We start from the raw sequence: 20,709 nt of genomic DNA, 5'->3' as shown, positions 1-20,709 counted from the left end.
ATTTTTTTCATTGATTTTGCTTAAGTCGGAACAGATTTGACAAGATCGATATCTCAAAGGCCAAAATCGAGAAGTCTAAAAATCGACTTTTCGTTCAGTGGCAAAAATCGAAAAATCTAAAAGTCGGCTTTTGAGCTCGACTACGTATCCCTATTTGATACTGGCCCCCTATAGCGGCTTTCCTAAATATTCGTGATTTTTGGGAACGTTTTTGAACTGCATTGGATGTAATTGGGTATTTTGGGTGCAACTAAATCTTATTACCATAATGGATCTTTTTTTAAGGATAGCCTCCACATTACGGTGCCTTCATTCTTTGGGTCGTTTTTTCAACCGAATTGTCTGTTATTTGGCATTTTGGGTTCTTAGTGCATAGCAAAGCTTCCTACCAAAAATGATAAAAATTGGTTCACTTTTCACCATAGCCTACATACCTCGCAAATTTCGGTATTTTGAAAAGTTTCTCTACTTTTTTTAATGAAATTGGCTGTACTTTAAATTTTTATCAATATCGCTTTACTTTTTGGTATAACTCCCATATTACAGTATCTACCCACTTTCGAATTTTCCCATCGATGTGGCTGTAATTTGGTATAAACGATTCTTCAGGGCTGACATACATATATACAGAAAATTATTAATATAGGTCCATGTTTTTTAATGTTACCACTATAATGAGAAAATGTGACCTCATTGTAGTGGTTGGAAACAATTCTCGAATTTTGTTTGAATTTATTGAATTATTTGAATTTTTAAAATATGCTCCTCCATATAGGTACTAGTATTTTGAAGGTTTTAGACGAATTTTTTCATGATAGTGGCCATAATTTAGCAAATTAGACAAATATATAGCCCATATTTATAAAAAGTTCAGATTGGTCGAATTTAGTTTTGAAATACATTTTCCTGGTAAAAGGTTTTAAAGCAATTGCAACAGCTTTTTTCCCAAATTTGAATATTGAGAATTTTTTTAATTATTACTAATTTTAAATAAAAATTAAAATAAAATAAAAAAATGGGGGAAAGTATTTTTTTGTTGAACACGTTTTTTTATTTAAATTTTGGGGGATTTCTTTTTCTTTTTTGTAATTCTTTTTCTTTTTAGAATTGTTTTGTTTTTTTAAAGATTTTCTTTTGCTCGGGTTTTGTTTTGTAATTCCATGTGTGTGAGGGATTGGCATAAAGAAGCTTGGTTTGTTGTTGTGAAAATTATTATGTAGTTATTTATGTATATGATTAATTATAACAATTAATAAAAAAAAAATAATAAAACACGGAGAAAAAAATACACATACAAATATATATAATAATAATGAATCTTTGCAATTTAATAGACAAATTTAAAAAAATAATATTGAAAACAAAAAATTACAAAAAAATAAAACAAATGTTTAAGCTATAAAAAATTTAATTTTTTTTAATAATAATTAAATTTTTTAATAATAATTAAAAAAATTATTTGGGATTTTTTTCATGTTTTACAGTTTTTGTTTACTTACTAAATTAAAATGTATTTTGTATATAGCAATAATTAATAGTTTTTTGTTTTTTTTTTTAATTTTTAACTTATAATTAATAAAAAAATTAAACGACATTAAGCTACAGCAAAAAAAGTCCATAATTTTGTATAGTGTTACATGTTGACTTAATAGTATTTTTAATAATAGTTGTAATAATAAAAATGACAAAAACAAAACAAAAAAATAATAATTAATAATAAAATGTTTTATTTTGGCCTTAATTTAAAACACATAAAATGATAATATTTAATAATTATGTATATATAAAAAATTTCTTTGTTACAAGTTTTTTAAAAAACAAATAAATTGTTTTTTGTTTCTTCTTCCTTAAAAATAAATGACTTAATACCTATACAAAAAATACAAAATTGTTTATTTATTTTTTTTATAAACAATTATTAAAAAAATATATATTTATATTGTAAAAAAAGCAAAGCATTTTGTAATAATTATTTTTTATTGTTGTTGTTGTATGCATTTAATTAAAAAAAAACAAGGTGGGAGTTGGGTAACAACAAAAGGGATTTTAGTTTTGTGTGTCTGTGTGCTAGAGGATGTGGGGTTTTTAGCTTAAGCCACATTTTTTATATATAAAAATTATTAATTTTTTATTTATTTATATAAAATAATAAAACTTAGGAAAACATTGTATGTATTTTTTGTTGTATTTATAAACTAATTAGTTTTATTTTTTAATAAAAATATATGTATATGGTTTTCAGTCCTCAGGTAACAATGTCTCAAAAACAACAACAGTAACAGCTGTGGTGGGGGTGGTGGTATTGGTATTGGTGGCAGAAGATGATGATGCTGTTGCAGGGGAGGATGAAGGGGAGGGATTATTATTTTTTATGGTATTGGAATTCATTTGTTTTAAAACTCCTGACCCCATAGCCGGGGGCTGGGTCAGTGTGGCCTTTAAAATATTGCCACTAAAATTCCCCGCCTTCATGGCCTTGGGGGATTTATTTAACTGCAGGGAGCTACTGGATAGGGGATTAGTGCTGAGTAATGCCGATGATGTAGTAGTTTTCGATGCTGTAATGGTTGATGCGTTTTGTGCCACACTCATGGCCTTGGCCAGAGATGGCACGGCAGTCCTTAACAGTCCTCCCATAGAACAGGAGGTAGCTGCTGTTTGTAATGACGATGCATATGGGGTGCTGTTGGAACAGGAATTTGAGGAAGAGGGTGGTGGGGTACTGAAACAAGTGGCAGCTGGGGTGGCCTTCGGTTTCGGATCCTCCTTTGGGGGATCTTCAGTTTGGGTTTGGCTTGTAACCAAATGGGGTTTAATGCAGGGTATTTTCAGGGGTAATGATGATAGGCTATTGTTGTTGTGGTTGTTGCTGCTGTTGTTGTTGTTGTTTTGTGTTTGTTGAACATTGTTGCTGTTGGTGTTGTGATTAGTTTTTTGTATTATAGAAGAAGAAGAAGCCGCCTGATTGTTGTTGTTGTTGCTATTATTATTAGTGTTGTTATCATTAATCGCTAAATTAATGCTGTGGTTGTTGTTGTTAGAACCTAAAAAACTAGTTAAATTATGATTTGTTGTTGTTGTAATTGCAGTAGATAATGTTGTTGCTGACGATGATGAATTGTTGCTGTTGTTGTTGCTAATGTTTAAGGTGGCTAAACCCGTAGCCATAGCTGCAGTTGTGGGCATACAACTACTATTGGCTGGTGATGCTGTTGAGGATGTTGTTGCTGCTGCCACATGGGGCAACAATGAAATGCTGTTGTTGGTGGCAGTGTTAGCTAGAGAAGTCGTTACATTGGCAAAATTCAATTTCTTAAATGGCAGGGTACACATTTTCCTGGGTGCCACCTGGGGTACAACTAAAATATGTTTAGCTGCTGCTGCTGAGGATGATGATAAGTCTTGTTGTTGTTGCTGCTGCTGTTGCTGCTGTTTTTGTTGTTCACGTTGTGTTGCTATTTCACTAAGGGTTGCCAAGGTAACTGCAGTCTTAAGAACTTGATCAGGAGTGCGAACATGTAAAGATTTGGCCGATGCCAGGGATGAGGATAATGAGGCCGATGAAGTGGCAGGTGACGATAATGATGACATTGTTGTTGGTGTTGCTGGCGATGCTGCTGCTGTTGCATATTGTAATGTTGAGGCAACATTTAATGTTGCTGGACGTTTGGACATCAATGCTGATTGTAAAATTGATGTATATGTGGTAGTTGCGGGTGGTGGCGGAGTGGGTGTTGGCGCCCCCGTAGATTCAGTTTCCGTTTCCATTTCCGTATCAGTTTCCATGGCCGTGGCCTTGGCCAAACACAAAAGTGAATCACGCTGTAACTGCTGCTGTTTCAACTTTTGCTGCTCTTCTCCCTCCACCTGCTCCTCATCAGCATCCTGATATAAAAGTCTTTTATTTTCCTCACTATAATAGGCATAGGATTTTAGCAATGCATTTGTTACCAGTTGGGGAGATTTCACGGCAACTGCCCCCTTACTTGTTCCCATTTCTTTAAAATCCTGCCCGGCTGGCATACGGGCAATTTGCTCTGCCGCTGCCGTCAGGGTCGCGAGAGTATTTGCTGCCCCCGTTAACAAAGAAGTCTTTAGTATTGATGTTGGTTCCAACAACTGAGGCACTGGTTTTAAATGCATTTCCCCGCTTTCATCATCCGTCTCCATTTTTTCCACATTATCCTGCGAAGGGTGCTGTTCACCTTCCGTCTCCATCGCCATCTCATATTCATCATAGTCCCGTTCAATTTTAATTTGTGGCATTTCCACAATGGGCAAACATTTAATTTGATAGTCTTTATTATGGTCCTGCTGTCCCGACGAAGAAGAAGATGAAGTAGAGGGTCCTCCTGCTGCTGTCATGTTTTGGGTTTCATTTTGTTCTCGTTTCTTATTTGTTTCGGCATTAAGCTCTGCTGTTTCAAGGGGTTCAGTGTGTTCATTTGTTGTTGTTCGTGTTGTATTTGTTGTTGTTGGTTTAATGGAATAAGGCGGTTTTTGCTCGGCAATTGTCAATAGACCACGTTGAAGCATTTGCTACCTTATACTGGCCGAGTTCAAAACAAATGGAACGTAGAACATTTTACTTTCCAATAATAGACTAGCAGCAGCTTGGATCTGGAACACGGAAAAAATTTCGAAAAAAAATTAATAAAAATTCCAAAAATAAAAAAATTAAAAAAAATATTTAACATAACTGTTATACTGGAGAAAAAATAAGAAAAATGATATTTTTAAACGATTTAAATAGAGAGCAGTATATCAGATCAAAGAATTGGCAGTATAACAGTTATATGTAAACTGTTATACACAAAAAATCGCATATTTTACTTAAAACATAACTGTTATACTGGAGAAAGGTGAAGATTTAAATATACATCATTATAAAAGACTAAAAAATAAGCGGTATAACAGTTATATGAAAACTGTTATACTCGAAAAAATCGCATATTTTACTTAAAACATAATTGTTATACTGGAGAAAAATTAAGAAAATCACATATTTTTCGATTCAAATAGACAGCAGTATACCAGACTAAAAAATCGGCAGTATAACAGTTATATAAAAACTTTTATAAACGATAAAATCGCGTATTTTACTTTGGAAATATTAAAAATACTCGGACCTTATAAAAAATATACAAAAGAAGGCTAGAGACCTATATTAAAAAAATTTTTGCAAATATGTGTTTCACCTTTCATGAACCCGAAATACTCAATTTCAGGAAATTCGGTTGGAAAATGAGCCTAGAAACCTTCATAATACCGAGAATGGCGCGGGACATTTTTTATGGGGATCACATCAAAACTTGGACCTATATTGAATTTTTCCTTCGAAGTTTTTTTTAGAGGCTCTGTCTAAACAGGGACTTATTTTGAAAAAAATTCTACACAGCTTTTTTAACCCTTTAAAATTGCTGCAAAATTACAGCCAATTCGATTGGAACATTTCGTCTTGGACCTTTAACACAACGAAACTGGGCTGGGCCCCAATATGGGTCCTATTTTAAAACATGGACCCATAGTGAAGTTTTTTTGCCCAGATGTTTTTCGTCTCCAAGAATCCGGAATATTGAATTTACAGCCACTTCGATTGGAACATGCGGCTAAACCGATATTTATAACTTTTAGTAGGAAGATTTAAAATCCCATGAGAACCCAAAATATCAAATTAGAGCCAATTTGGATAAAGAACGTTTCCAAATTCCCCAAAATATCGAAATTTTGGAGGTACCGTTATATGGCATCTACCCCGAAACATGGACTGATTTTGATAATTTTTAGTAGGAAGATTTGACACCTCATGAGAACTCAAAATATCAAATTAGAGGCAAATCGGTTGAGAAAAGTGCCCAAGCTCCCTAAAATATCGAAATTTGGAAGTATTGCTGGTCTATCCCAAAACGTGGACCGATTAGCAATGCAGGAGCAAAATTTCAAAGTTCTATCATTAATATTGCGATTTCTATCGTAATTTCAGCACACAGAGAGACTGAAGTGGATCCGATTCGACCTAAAAACTACGCCAATTTTCATAATTTTTAGTGGAAAGATTTGAGACCTCATGAGAAACCAAAATATCGAACCATAGTCAATTCGGTTGATAAACGGGCTAAAATTCTCCAAAATACCGAAATTCGGAGGTATTGCTATAATGGGGTCTACCCTAAAAAGTACGCCAATATTGTTAATTTTTTTGTAGGAAGATTTGACACCCCATGAGAACCTAAAATATCAAATTGGAGCCAATTCGATTGACAAATGCTTCCAAGCTTCCAAAATATCGAAATTCTGGAGGTACCGTTATGTGAGGACTACCCTAAAAAATACACCAATTTTTATAATTTTTAGTAGGAAGATTTTATAGCCTATGAGAACCCAAAATATCAAGCTAGAGCCAATTCGGTGAACAAATGCTCCCAAGCTCCCTAAAATGCCAAAATTTGGAGGTTATGCTTTATGGGGGCTACTCTATAAACTGCACCAATTTTTATAATTTTTAGTAGGAAGATTTGACACCTCATGAGAACCCAAAATATCAAATTAGGGCCAATTCGATTGATAAATGCACTCAAACTTCTCTAAATATCGAATTTTCTGAGGTGCGCTTTAATGGGGACTACCCTAAAAAGTATTCCGATTTATATAATTTTTAGTAGGAAGATTAGAAACCCCATGAGAACCCAAAATATCGAATTAGAGCCAATTCGCTTGAAAACCCTGCCCAAGCTCCCCAACATATAGAAATTTCGGCGATACCGCTATCTGGGGACTATCCGAGAAAATACACCTATATTGACAATTTTTTGTAGAGAGGTTTTCTACCCAATAAGAATCTAAAATACAAAATTTCAGTTAATTCCTTTGAAAAACGTGCACAAAATTCGAAATATTGGTAATCAGATTATATGGGGTCTATCCCAAAACGTGGACCGATTAGCAATGCAGGAGCAAAATTTCAAAGTTCTATCATTAATATTGCGATTTCTATCGTAATTTCAGCACACAGAGAGACTGAAATGGATCCGATTCGACTTAAAAGTTTATTCCGATCAAGAAAATTTGGGGTCTCGGACGTATATGTCGAGGTTTTGCAAAGGCAATGAACAATTTAATCGTATGGAGGAGGTTATTTAATTTGTTTCTCTGGTATTACTCTCTATGTTTCACTCTCTCTCTCTCTCTCTCTCTATTCTCAACTCACCTCTGGTATATGAGACAACAACTCATTAAGGCGGGCTTGTGGATTCTGTGGCGATGAATGTTGTAAAAATGTACGCAATACTTGTATGTAACGTTCCTGTATACTTTCCAATTCCACTTCTGCTAAACGGCAGGAACCACAATTTGAAAAAAAAAAATACAAAAAATAATAGGTTAATATATTAACTCCACTCTCAAACCCTCTCTCCCCAACTTACCTTTATTCAGCAATATGTAAACCTTCAGACACACATATTCCTCCATTTTCAATTTAATCCTTCTGAACATAATCGTAATTTGTGTCATCTTATCCACCATATGACCCACATCCAATTTCAGCTGTTCCATGGCAATCGGCTGACCCATCAGTGTGGTCAGACACGTTTGCAGCGTACTCAAATGGGCATTAACTTCGGCCACAAACTCAGGATCATCTTTGTGTACTAAGGCAGGATGATGTGCGGCGTTCAGGTGCGGAGGTGATGTTGACGAGGCATGATTATTCTGGTGGTGATGGTGATTGTGGTGTTGTGTGGGCGAAGAGGACGATGACGATGCGGAGGAATTCGATGACGCTGAACTACTACTGGCCGAGGTGTTCGAATGGGCCGATGACGATGAAGTAGTATTGGTGGTGGTGGTCGCGGTGTTGGCATTCGTGTGCCGTTTACCATGCAAGGCCTGATAGGCTGCTGTAGTCAGTATGAGAATCTCGTGCCATTTGTCCGTCAATAGCTTGGTATGTATCTCGACTGGAATCTCCAGATAGAAGGGCAGCTTCTTCGTCCACGACACCAGTTTGTGAACGATCGAGTCGCCGATGTTGCAAAGCTTTTCGCTTATCTCAGACTTATCCTCCAAGAATTCAGAGAAGTGCGGCAGTGTGGCAATGTCCTCCATGGCGTCACAGTCTATCAGAGTTTGGATCATGGACAGAGAATGCTCGTATGAGATCTGGCGATCTTTGGAGGAGCTAACCGCTGAATCGAGCCGATGCCGTAGGTGAACAATCTCGCTAGGATTTGTTAGGGCAGTCTTTAGTATGGTTCCATTTACCAAATGCGAGGGTATTTTCATGGCAGTCTCTTGGGGCGTGGCAGGTCTTTGTGAAGCTGCTGAAGGCTGATGGACCGCACCGGTCATATGTGATGGCGGCCCCGTCACCGGAGAGCCAGCAATGCCGTGATGTGGGGTCTGCTGTTGGCCGATATTGCCGGCCATGGGGCTGTGCAGAGGACCACCGGCCGCTGAGCCATGCAGTGCATGGTGGGGCGATGATAAATGTGACGGAGGTGCTTGCTGCTGCTGCTGTTGTTGTTGCTGCTGGGGTGGTGGCCCCAATGCTGGCGATTGTTGGGCTTGATGATGCGGCGAATGCAAGGCTTGCTGTTCCTTCGACAGGAACATCGGTTTCATTTCACCGAGTAATTTGGTTTGCTGCTGGTGGGTTGCCGCCGCCACTGCGGCTGCAAATTGTTGCTGCTGCAATTGTTGTTGCTGCTGCTGTGGCATAAACAGATGCGCCTGATGGTGATGATGATGATGCGGAGATAATTGCGGCTGATGATGGCCCTGCTGTTGATGCAGGGGTGAATGTTGTTGGGATTGTTGTTGTTGCTGCTGTTGTTTGTTCTTTTTGTGTTTCTTGTATTTGACCTTGTAAAGGTTGTAGACGGCGCCGCTATTGCGGCCACCGGGCATGCGATCCTCGCGAACAGCTGCAAAGGAGGAGATATTAAAAAAATTGTCTTTAGATCCAAAATTTGATGGCAATCTTACCTTGCAGAACCATGCCCTGTTCAATGCATTTCTTGAAACGGCAATACTGACAACGGTTACGTTGAGCTTTGGTTATTTCACAGGTGCCATCGGCCACACAGGTATAGACTCGGCGATTTTGCACCGTGCGTTTGAAGAAACCTTTGCACCTGAAAAGGAAAATCGAATCATTAGACACCCCTCCCATGTATATCCTCCATCTGCTTGACTACTTACCCCTCACACGTTATAATACCATAATGCAGGCCCGTTGCCTTATCCTCACATATCATACACACCAGCGGCTGATCATCTTCATCGGTTGGCTCGTGGGGATTATCCAAACCCCTACCCAGCCCAGTGGTATTTGAACTACCTCCACTACCCCATGGCTGTTGGGCTGCACTTAAATTGAGGGCATGCAGTTGACCGGGCGGCAATTGCGAATAGTCCCCCGCCCATAGACGTTCCATATTCAGGGCATGCGGAGTACGAAATGCATGTGGCGGCCGTGGTCGATTATCTTGTATCCGTGTCTGGCCGAGTGAGAGCAGCAGCTGGGCAGCTTCTTCATTATTTTGCGGCGAAGGTCCTGGCGTATGCGTTGGTGTTAGAGATCCGGCTGATGGTGAGGAGGCGGTGTTCAACGATGATTGTGATGAATGATGCGATTGAGACTGCAGTGATGATGGCGGTCCGCCACCGCCGCCTCCACCCATTTGTTGATGCGTCAGATGATGCTGGCCATGATGATGGGAATTCGGTGATTGACTCGCCGATCCCGCCGATGAGGAAGGAGCCGCTGGCTCATAACCCCATACCATGGTCCGGACACCACAACTTTCACCCATTATTACGGTGGGTGTACCACGCGGCGGTGTTTGTGATGGTGTCTGCGGAGAGAGTTGTGACGTTGAGGAGGCCGACGATGATGAGTGGTGCGGTGAAGGTGACTGACCCGGTCCACCGGGTCGTATGCTGCCCATGGGACCACCAATCACCTCCGGTTTTACGCCATTGATGCGGGCATTCGATACCCACACCATGCGCTGGGCAGCTGCTGCCGCCACAGCCGCAGCTCCAGGCTGCATTAGCTGAGGTAAACCGGCAGCCGCTGCTGCTGCCGCCGCCACCTGCTGTTGCACCTCATTCTTCACACGAAATATAAGGGCCGCATCACGGTTGGGATGTCTCAGCGATTGTAGCGAGGCTGGATGCATCAGGGCCTGGGCCATATTGCCCAAAGCCTGAGGAGGCAGTTGGGGTGGTGGTGGTCCCTGTTGTTGCCCCGCCTGTTGGTTGGGTGACTGCTGTTGCATGAAATGCGGTGAGTGGTGCCGTTGGGCGCCACCACTTCCACCGTTGCCAAAACCCGTCACATGGTTCTGCATCGCCGTGGGCTCCTTCTTGATGCGCATATGCTGGGCATTTTGTTGCTGTTGTTGTTGATGCTGCTGCATCAGATGCTGTTGCGGCGACTTCGAGGAGGAGGAGTGTCTTGAGCTGGGCGACATTGAGGCACTAGGCGACATCTCCCTTGTGGCTGGATTATTTTGTCTGGACATGGCGGCGGCCTGCTGCAACAATTGCAGTTGTTGTTGTTGTGTCAAATGTTGCATTGACTGTGTCAGTAGATGATGATGCTGTGGCGGAAATTGTAGATCATGCGGCGGACTATTCTTTCTCAGCTGAGGCTGGGTCAGCTGCTGATGCAGGTGATGTGTTGTGACAATGGGAGGAGGAGGGTTTTGTTGCTGATGCTGTTGTTGTTGCTGGTGATGGTGCTGTTGTTGTTGCTGCAGCAAACTGCTTGGTGTATTGTGAGCGGAGGTATTAGGATTACCAGGCAGTGAGGAGGGCGAGAGAGTTGTGGTCGATGCACTAACAGCTTGGGAATATGGCGAATGTGGTGGTTGTGGCGGTTGGGGTTCAGACTTAATACGTGATGGTGTCACCAGCACGGTGACATGTTGTTGAGACTGTGTGGGTGTTTTACAACCCTGTTGTTGTTGCTGCTGCTGCTGTTGTTGCTGATGGTAGGCCAGCATGCGAGTGGGCGATGCCAATATCCGCTCCTCCTTGACCGAACGTATAACACTCATACTGCTATTGGGATTCGAGCTGCCTCCATGCATGCCATTCGCCGACATTAGCAGTGACGCAGTGGTTGTTGTTGTCGTTGGCTTGTCATCCATAGAATCGGGTGAGGCTCGACTACTGCCACCACCATTGCTGGTACTGCTGCTGGCATTGCCGTTATTGTGAGGCGGTGTGGGTGTGGCCCGATTACTGGAGGGCGTTCTTCGCTCCGCACTATCCGCTGCTGCCATCTCAGTGCTCATGGGCGGTGATGTTCGTACGGGAGCAGGTGGTGTCATCATATTACTGACCGCCGTGGAGCTCGCCGACATGCCACATGATGAATGGATTTCAGTCTGTTCTTGACGTTGTTGTTGTTGTTGCTGCTGCAATTGTTCATTTTTCGCCGCAACGGCTGCAGCAACAGCTTTGGCTGTTGCCACCACAACCTCGGCGGCAACTTGATGCTGAGGCATGGCAGAGGAGCTCGTACAGGTGGCAGGTGGTGTTGGTGTACTGGTGGTTGAGGTTAACGATGTGGTGGCCGTCAGTGTGACCAATGACATAGAGGCGGCCACATTGCTGCCAACTATACCACCGACGCCAACGCCGCCGCCACCACCACCTCCCGAATCACACATTTTCGGTGACATGGGCGCCAAAAGATCGGGTGATGAGGTTGAGGTATCGGCTACTGATTCACCATCACTGCTGCATCTTGAATCGATTTTACGTCGTTTCAGTTTTAGATCCTGAAAAAGGCTCATTTTATCGAGCTCGCTGTAGGGGCCACGGCTCAGTGTCATAATTCCTGGAATGAGAGAGAGGAAAAGAGAGAGAGAAATTAGTTTCAGGCTTTGACACAAAATATTATAGAAGAGAGTTTTTTTAATGGGGAGTGATGGAGAATAAAGAAATAAATGGGTTTAGGGTGTGGAGATTAATATAATTCTTAAGATATTGAAAAATAAATAAATAAATAAAATAAAAATAAGAAAATAAAAGTGTTAACAGTTATAGGATCTTAAGTACCTAATTATTAGGTTAGAAATATTTAAACTATAAATTTATGTACCCTAGATAATGGGACTCTTTGACAAAATTAATAAATACAAATTTCGATATTTTAGAATAATTTTGTAAATCCGGAATTTGTACAAATGGGTTATAGTTGGCTAAATTTTTTAAGAGAGCCCATTTGTACAAATTCCGGATTTACAAAATTATTTTAAAATATCGAAATCTGTATTTATTAATTTTTATTTTTTGTAGTATAACAGTTCTTTATAGCTGTTATACTCGATGATAAAGAGTGTAATATTGTGTTTTATATTTAAATTGTTCTAAATAATGTTTTTTGACCATTTTTGGTGAGTATAACAGTTTTATTATAACTGTTATTTATTTTTTATATTTTATATATGTGTTTTATTATAACAGTTTAACATTTCCAGCAATATTTCATAATAAAAAATAGTTTTTATGACAGTATAACAGTTTTCCATAACTGTTATAAAACATAAAAATATATCCAATACACTCCATTTTGAATATAATTTCAAAAATTGTGATTTTCGTGCATTTTTCTTCAGTATAACAGTTTGGCTATAACTGTTATACAGCTCAAAAATTGAATTTTCTTATTAAATTTTTCATATTTTGATATTATAGATGATTCCAAAGCATCCCCTGGGCACTTAAGATGTCGGTTATACAGAGTAAATTGGAGAAATTTGTAATTTTTGTTATTTTAATTATAGTTTTTGGTAGTATAACAGTTTTTTATAACTGTTATACATCACAAACATGTACCCAATAGCCGCCATTTTGGATATAATATCATAAATTTTGATTTTCGAGCATTTTTCTTTAGTATAACAGTTATGTTGTAACTGTTATACAAATGAATAAAAGTCATTTTAACTAATTTCTTTCATATTCTGTCATTTTAGATGTTTCAAACGTAAGATCCCGTCATCAAATTTATTTTTTTTTCAGTATAACAGTTTCCATAGAACTGTTATACATCACAAAAATGCTTCCAATGTACTTTGTTATGTGTATATTGTCATAAATTGTGATTTTCGGGCATTTTACTTCAGTATAACAGTTACGTTAAAAGTGTTATACAGTCGAAAAATTCAATTTTCGGTTTAAATTTTGCTTACATGGTAATTTTATATGATGAAGATTATTTTTTAATTAAAAAAAATTTTAATAAATAATGATTTTTAGTAATTTTTGTTGAGTAAAATGTGTCCAATACACTTTGTTATGTGTATATAGTTATAAAATGTGATTTTCTCGAATTTTTCTGCAGTATAACAGTTATGTGAAAACTGTTATACCGCGGAAAAACTGGATTTTAGGTCAAAATTTTGCTTATATGGTCATATTATATTATTCTAAAGCATCTCATCTTGCCTAAAGAGGTTTTTTTAATATAAGAGATTTTTTTGCATATTAACCACCAATTTTCAGTATAACAGTTTATTAAAAATTTTATATATCACGTAAATTTATCTGTTTTAAGTTTAATATATTAAAATTTTCATAAAATATGATTTTCAATGATTTTTTCTGAGTATAACAGTTTTCTTATAACTGTTATACAACACAAAAATGCACCTAATACACAGTATTTTTTGTATATTATCCAAGAGTGTGATTTTCATGGATTTTTCTTCAGTATAACAGTTATGTTACAACTGTTATACTTGACAAAAAAGTGATTTTTGGTTAAAATTTCACCGATTTTGTGATTTTAGATGATTTTAAAGTACTTCCTGATTATATTTACATCTTTTATAAAAATACGTGGATGTTTTCCAGTGAAATATATTTCAGGGTTCAAACTAAATTACTTATTGCCTCTGTCCAAAAACAATTAGACCATTATGACACATTTCCTTAGAAAAACAAATTTATCCCAAACCAAAAAAATGTTTGCTAATGTTTGTCATTCGTTTTTTTTTTGTCCCGTTTGTTTTTTCTTTTTGGGGATTGCCTCATCATATCAATTCGGACAAGTAGCCAAACCACGACAGCAACAACAATAACAATAAACAGAATATTATTTGCTCATAGCATTTCTTTTATGTGTGCCACTATGTTTGTTGGAGCGTATGAATGCTTGTATGTTTGAATGTATGTATTGTTTGGTTAACATATTTGGTCTTTAAGGGGTCTTTGAACTTTTCTTCTTTTCTTTTCTATAATTATCAACATTTCGGTTATTGTTGTTGTTGGTGTTCTTTTTGTGTTTGAACGAATTAAAAAAGACCAGAATATGTATGTGTGTATGTTTCGGTTTCTTTCTATTTGCCCTTTACTGTTGTTCTTCTTGTTGTTGTAGTATCGAAGATTGAATTTGGAGTGACTGACTTTTTTTGTGGATGAAGAAGTTTGAATATAGAAATGACTGATTCGTAAAATAGCTCAAATGGAACAAACGTAAGAAGAAATTTTTGATAAGTGAAAAAAAGAAAGAAAGAAATTTTGAATGACAACAAAGAAATAAATAAAATAAATAGGTTTCCCACTGACGGAAACAAAAGAAACGCACAATCAACATTCATAGCGTCGAGTTAGATTTTGGATTTAGATGATATTGTTGTTGTTATTTTTTGGTGGTGTATACTTTTTCTCCTGCTCTCTTGGCTGTCAGTCAGTGAAAGTATGATGGATTATAATTATTACCTGCCAAAAAAAGTTCCGTTCTTTTTTTGGATTGGCAAAAAATTTTTGGTATACAGACACTATAAATTACATAGTTTAGAAGTTAATGAACCGAAGAAAAAATGTTTGTGGAGGATTCGCCAAATGAGTGGCCTGACTCAAAAAAAAAAAAAAAAAATAATAATAATAATAATAAAATAAAAATGAAATAAATAAAAAATAACAATATTAATGAAAAAGTTATATGCCACTTCCAAAATATTTTTAAATAATAAAAAATGAATTCGAAGATTTTTTTTTTAACTTTTTGGCAGTATAACAGTTTTGTTTCAACTCTTATACACTTCACTTTACTTATTTCCATAAATATTCAGGACATCATAAAAATAAAAATTTTGCAACAATTTTTGTTAGTATAACAGTTTATATGAAACTGTTATACAATAACAAAATTATTTTATTCGCATAGTTTTTCGAAAAATATGAAAAATAACAATTTTGCAAAATTTTTTGTTAGTATAACAGTTTATATGAAAATGTTATACACTACCAAAATTATTTTATTCGTATAGTTATTCGAAAGATATGAAAAATGCAAATTTAACAACAATTTTTGTTAGTATAACAGTTTTTAATAAACTCTTATACACAATAATTTTTTTTTTTTTGGAAAATTATGTAAAATATATGAAGAATAGCACTGGCATTGCACTTATTACACAATTTTGATACTAAATCAAGAGAAATTTAATTAAATACCTTGAGTATAACAGTTAAAGGTCACCAGAAATAACCAATATTTTTGAAATTAGTATATCTACAGGGTTTTTTCTATGTCGAAACAATTTTTTTAACATCAAATTTGAAATACAATATCGTTTTTCCAAAATGTTCGTAAATTTTTTTAAGGGTATAACAGTTTTTGTGAAACTGTTATACACTACCAAAATTATTTTATTTACACAATTATTAGAAAAATATTAAAAAATACAAATTTTGCAACAATTTTTGTTAGTATAACAGTTTTTATAAAACTTTTGTAAAATATATGAATCTTAGTACTTGTATTACCCCTATAACTCAACTTTAATAACTAATCACGTGAAAATTATGAAATAGATTCAGTATAGCAGTTAGAGGTCGCCGGAAATACCCAATATTTTTCAAATTTGTATACCTACAGGGTTTCCTATGAACTCAATTATATTTTTAGTATCAAATTTGAAGTAAAATATTGCTTTTTTTAAATGTGTGCAATTTTTTTGGGAGTATAACAGTTTTTATGAAACTGTTATACACCAGCAAAATCGATTTTATTGCACTATTATTCAAATTTTTTAAGAATTAAAGCGTTGTCATAAATTTTGAAAAGTATAACAGTTTTATAAAAACTGTTATACACATCAAAATTTGGTTTAAAAATGTTTAAAAATATCACAATTTGTAAAATTTTCCCAAGTCCACAACTTTTTGTGTATTTTCAAAATATTTGTACTATCAAAATTTTGGTTAACAAATTATTTTTCGCAAATTTTTATAAATTTTTTCTGAGTATAACAGTTTGTATAAAACTGTTATACACCACCAAAATTAATTTATTTGTATATATATTCCAAAAATATGACGACTGACAAAATGGTCAATCATTTTTGGCAAGTATAACAGTTTTCATAAAACTGTTATACACATAAAAATTAATTAAATTGAATATTTTGTGAAGAATTTTACAAAGAACACTGATATTTGATATTATAACAACATATACAAATTAAATATAAATTTTCATGATTTGTGCCCTATTTATGTAAATATAACAGTTTTTATAAAACTGTTATACACTAACTGGAATTGTAATTATATTCAATATTCACTAAAAAATAAATGATTAAACATTTTACATACAAATTAACACGAATTTTGCCCTATTTATGCAAGTATAACAGTTTTTATACAACTGTTATACACTATGAAAAATTGTGGTTATATTCTATATTCACTAAAAAATTATTGATATTATAAACATTTACAGCAATTGTAGTAAGTGCATAAAGAGTTGTAGGAATTTACAATAATTTTCACTTGTATAACAGTTTGCTATAATTGTTATACTTCTTTAGAATGATTTTATTTAAATTTTTAATTCGTAAAATATGAAGATTAGATAAAAATTATAATTTTTGCTACAATTTTGGCGAGTATAACAGTTTTTGTTAAACTGTTATACACCATAAAAATTAATTTAATGACACAAATTTATTGATTTTATTTAAAAACTATCAAGAATAACCGTTTTTGCAACATTTTTAAATGTATACCAGTTTGCTATAACTGTTATACTTCTTTAGAATTATTTTATTTAGATATTTAATTGCATAATATGATGTTTATATGAAAAATCATAACTTTTGCAAACATTTTAGCGAGTATAACAGTTTTCATAAAACTGTTATATACAACAAAAATTAATTATTTTCAAAATTTTATTAATTTTATTTACAAAAATATCAAGAAGATTTATTTTTGTAAAATTTTCGTGAGTATAACAGTTTACAAAAACTGTTATACAATAAAATAATGATGAAATTATTAAAAATAAATGCAAAATATAGCATATCCGGTATAAAATTACACTTGCCTTGTGCATAAAGGTTTTTAAAAACTCTTATACGCATTCAGTTTTATCAAGTAAGGAAGAAAATTCATCAAATTTTTAATATTCCCTGTAACAACTAAACCCATTCAAATTCATTTCCATTTGAAAATGTTTATTAATAACTGACACATTTTTTGTTTTCAAACAGTTCATCGTCACATTTAATTTATTGTCTAGCCATCGTGTCTCTCTCTCTCTCTCCCTCTCTCTGTCGTTCTGTATATTAGTTTGCTTGCGTATCTGTATCTGCAAACAGTTTGATTTGATTTTTAGAGGTCAACAGGAAAACAATATAAAATGCAAATTTGTTCGTTTGCTATTGTCTATTATTTAGTGTTGTTGTTGTTGCTGTTGTTTTCTAGACACAACGCAACATTTATTGTTTTGCATTCTATTCTTTCCTATATATTTTATTGTTGTTGTTATTACTGGCGGATCGTGTCTTTCTTAAACTAACTAGAAAAACGTCGTGTGCATGCGATTCTAATAAGAATAAACTAACCGGGTGGTTTTGTGACTTATATTAGCTGCCTCCCAACAACAACAAAATACATTTGTTTTTGCGGAAATATTTAGTTATGATATTTAGAGAGAGCATAAATCATGAGCACGAATTGATTCCTGTGTGAAGAAATTTTTATTTGATTTCAAATAACCGAATGAAATTTTCCATAGCAGACACTTAAACGTGAAATGTGCAGAGTCACATTGGTTTGATTTAATTTAGAAAAAAATATTCTAATCATTATTATTCAAACATGACAAATTTCTGTCTGCAAAACTGACCTAGGAAACTGTTATACATTAATTAAAATTATTTTTCAAAATTAAATATCAATATTATCCGCACGATTTTTTTAATAGAATCATTTTGGAAAACAGTGCGCATCGAATATTCACGTAATTTAATGAATTTTGAAACTCTTATACTAGTATAAGAGCTTATTGTAATTGTTATGCTAACTCCAAACGTTGGCTAATGTAGCACATTTGTGTTTTGTAATGAAATTTGGTTTGGTTAATATAACTGTTATACTACATTAAATCGTTCGCTAATGTGACATTTATGTAATTTTTGGTATATTTGGATTTCGTTATTCAAATTAGATACATATTCTCAGTGTTATACTAGTATAACAGTTTATTATAACTGTTATATTAGCCTAAATGTTCATTATACTAGCTAAAATTGTCTGCCATTGTAACTTTAGAAACTGCTATACAAGTATAACAGTTTACCCAAACTGTTATACATGCTTTAATTTCGTATAAAGTCGCATGGCAATTTGAAAAAGATATGTTTAATGGGCTGTGAATATGGGGATATTGCAGTAACAACTAATTTTTCTAGTTATATGCTAGTATAAGAGTTTCTGAAAACTGTTATACTTCAATGAAAATTTTTTAAAACTAGAAATATCTGTAAATTTTCATTGTAGTTAGAGTTATTTGTGTAAATGATATATTTTTCAACTATTTTTTACTAGTATAACAGTTTATGAAAACTGTTATAATGCATCAAATAATTGCAATATAGGAAAAGTAAATTTGCAGTTAGGTTATATTTAATAGAATTTGCATAAATTTAATAGATTTGAAAACTTTATGCAATTATAACAGTTTATGAAAACTGTTATACTTCAACACCATTATAACAGTTAATAAAAACTATTATACTTCACCAAAAATGTGAAAAAAATTAAATAATGTTTAAATAAAATTTATAATTAGTAGAATTCGCATAAAATTTATTATTTTAAATTTTTGTACCATTATAACAGTTTCTAAAAACTGTTATACTGCAATAAAAACTTGTAAAAATGGGCAATGTTGTACAATTTATTTACATTTAGTGGATTTGAGTAAATTTGATATGTATTTATAAGTTTTTATTAGTATAAACCAATATAAGAGTTGATCGAAACTCTTATACTCCAGAAGAAACTAGTAAAAAATCTAAAATTTATTCAATTTTGTTTATTTTTAGTAGTATTTCTGGGAATTTAAGAAATTTCATACTCTTATACTAGTATAACAGTTTATGAAAACTCTTATACTCCACAAAAAACTTCGAAAAATAGAAAATCTCATAGCAATGTATGTTGTAAGATATTCTAAACTATTCTAAGAAGAGTATACGAGTTGTTAATAACTCTTATACTCCATAAAAAAAATAAAATTTTATTAGACTCCAGAAAAAAGTGGTAAAAATCGGAACATTTTGAAATTTTGTTTATATTTAGTAGCATATGTTATCATTATATACATATACTCTTATACTAGTATAATATAATAGTTCATGATAAGTCTTATACTCCACAAAAAATTGGAAACATCTAAAATATCTTAGAAAGTGTTGTTATCAAATATTCTAAATTGATCTAAGAACAGTATAAGAGGTTTTTAAAACTCTTATACTCCACAAAAACTCCAGAAAAAAGTTGTAAAAATCTGAAAATTTTTAATCTTTTTTCATATTTAGTAGCATATGTGTTTATTATATACATTTTATAATCTTATACTAGTATAATAGCTTACGAAAACCCTTATACTCCACAACAAATTTGGAAAATCGAAAATATCGCACAAAGAAATGTTATAAAATATTTTAAACTGTTTTTTTGGACAGAATACGAGTTTTTGAAAACTCTTATACTCCACAAAGATATGACAAATTGAATAAAATTTCGGGAAAAGTTGTAAAAATCTGAAAATGTTGTTTATATTTAGTAGCATATGTGGTCATTATATATATTTTATACTCTTATACGAGTATAACAGTTTATGAAAACTGATATACTGCAAAAAAAAACTAAAAAATCGAAAATACAGTAGGATGAAATATTCAAAACTGTTTTTAGGACAGTATAAGAGTTTTTGAAAACTCTTATACTCCACCAAAAATAATAATTAAATGAAAAACTTAGCGTACAAAAAATTTTGTGAAGAATTAAAATCGAAAAAAATAAATAATTTGGAATTATTTCTTTAATCAAAAAAATAGGAAGATAGCTATGGGTGTATTGACCTGTTTCAAAAATACAAAGAAAGATAGCTATGTATGTATTGACGCATGTTGTACTTAACACTACATAATGGATTTGAGATAACAAATCAATTTCTTTGTAACAAAAGCATGACAGGCCATTTAAGGTATCAAAAACGATGCTAAGAAAAAAAGAAAGAAAAAAACAATTAAAAACTCTAATGGAGATGCTTAAAATGAAATTTGACAGCCCAATTGATGTCAATCAATTTTTCAAGAGTATGTACACGCATAAATACGACATTAAAATTTTTTATTTAAATATAATTTTTTTCTGTAGAAATTGCGG

At 33.9% G+C, this 20,709-nt stretch overlaps 1 protein-coding gene across 1 annotated transcript; it reads right to left on the bottom strand.

Annotated features, from left to right (window-relative positions):
* Nucleotides 1–4,393: 4,393 nt before the first annotated feature.
* LOC133332046 (hormone receptor 4-like) lies at nucleotides 4,394–11,854 on the bottom strand (the record flags this gene model as incomplete). Its single annotated transcript, XM_061540427.1, has 6 exons — nucleotides 4,394–4,620; nucleotides 7,208–7,329; nucleotides 7,425–7,649; nucleotides 7,791–8,924; nucleotides 8,986–9,134; nucleotides 9,202–11,854. Coding segments are annotated over 6 exons (4,364 nt in total), but the record flags the coding sequence as incomplete, so codon positions are not given.
* Between the last annotated feature and the right edge of the window lie 8,855 nt (nucleotides 11,855–20,709).

The sequence above is a fragment of the Musca vetustissima genome, unplaced genomic scaffold, assembly GCF_032173495.1.
Source record: "Musca vetustissima isolate MV318-11 ecotype Yass unplaced genomic scaffold, APGP_CSIRO_Mvet_v1 utg18595, whole genome shotgun sequence".
Classification (NCBI taxonomy): domain Eukaryota; kingdom Metazoa; phylum Arthropoda; class Insecta; order Diptera; family Muscidae; genus Musca; species Musca vetustissima.
This window is presented reverse-complemented; position numbering and strand designations above follow the sequence as displayed.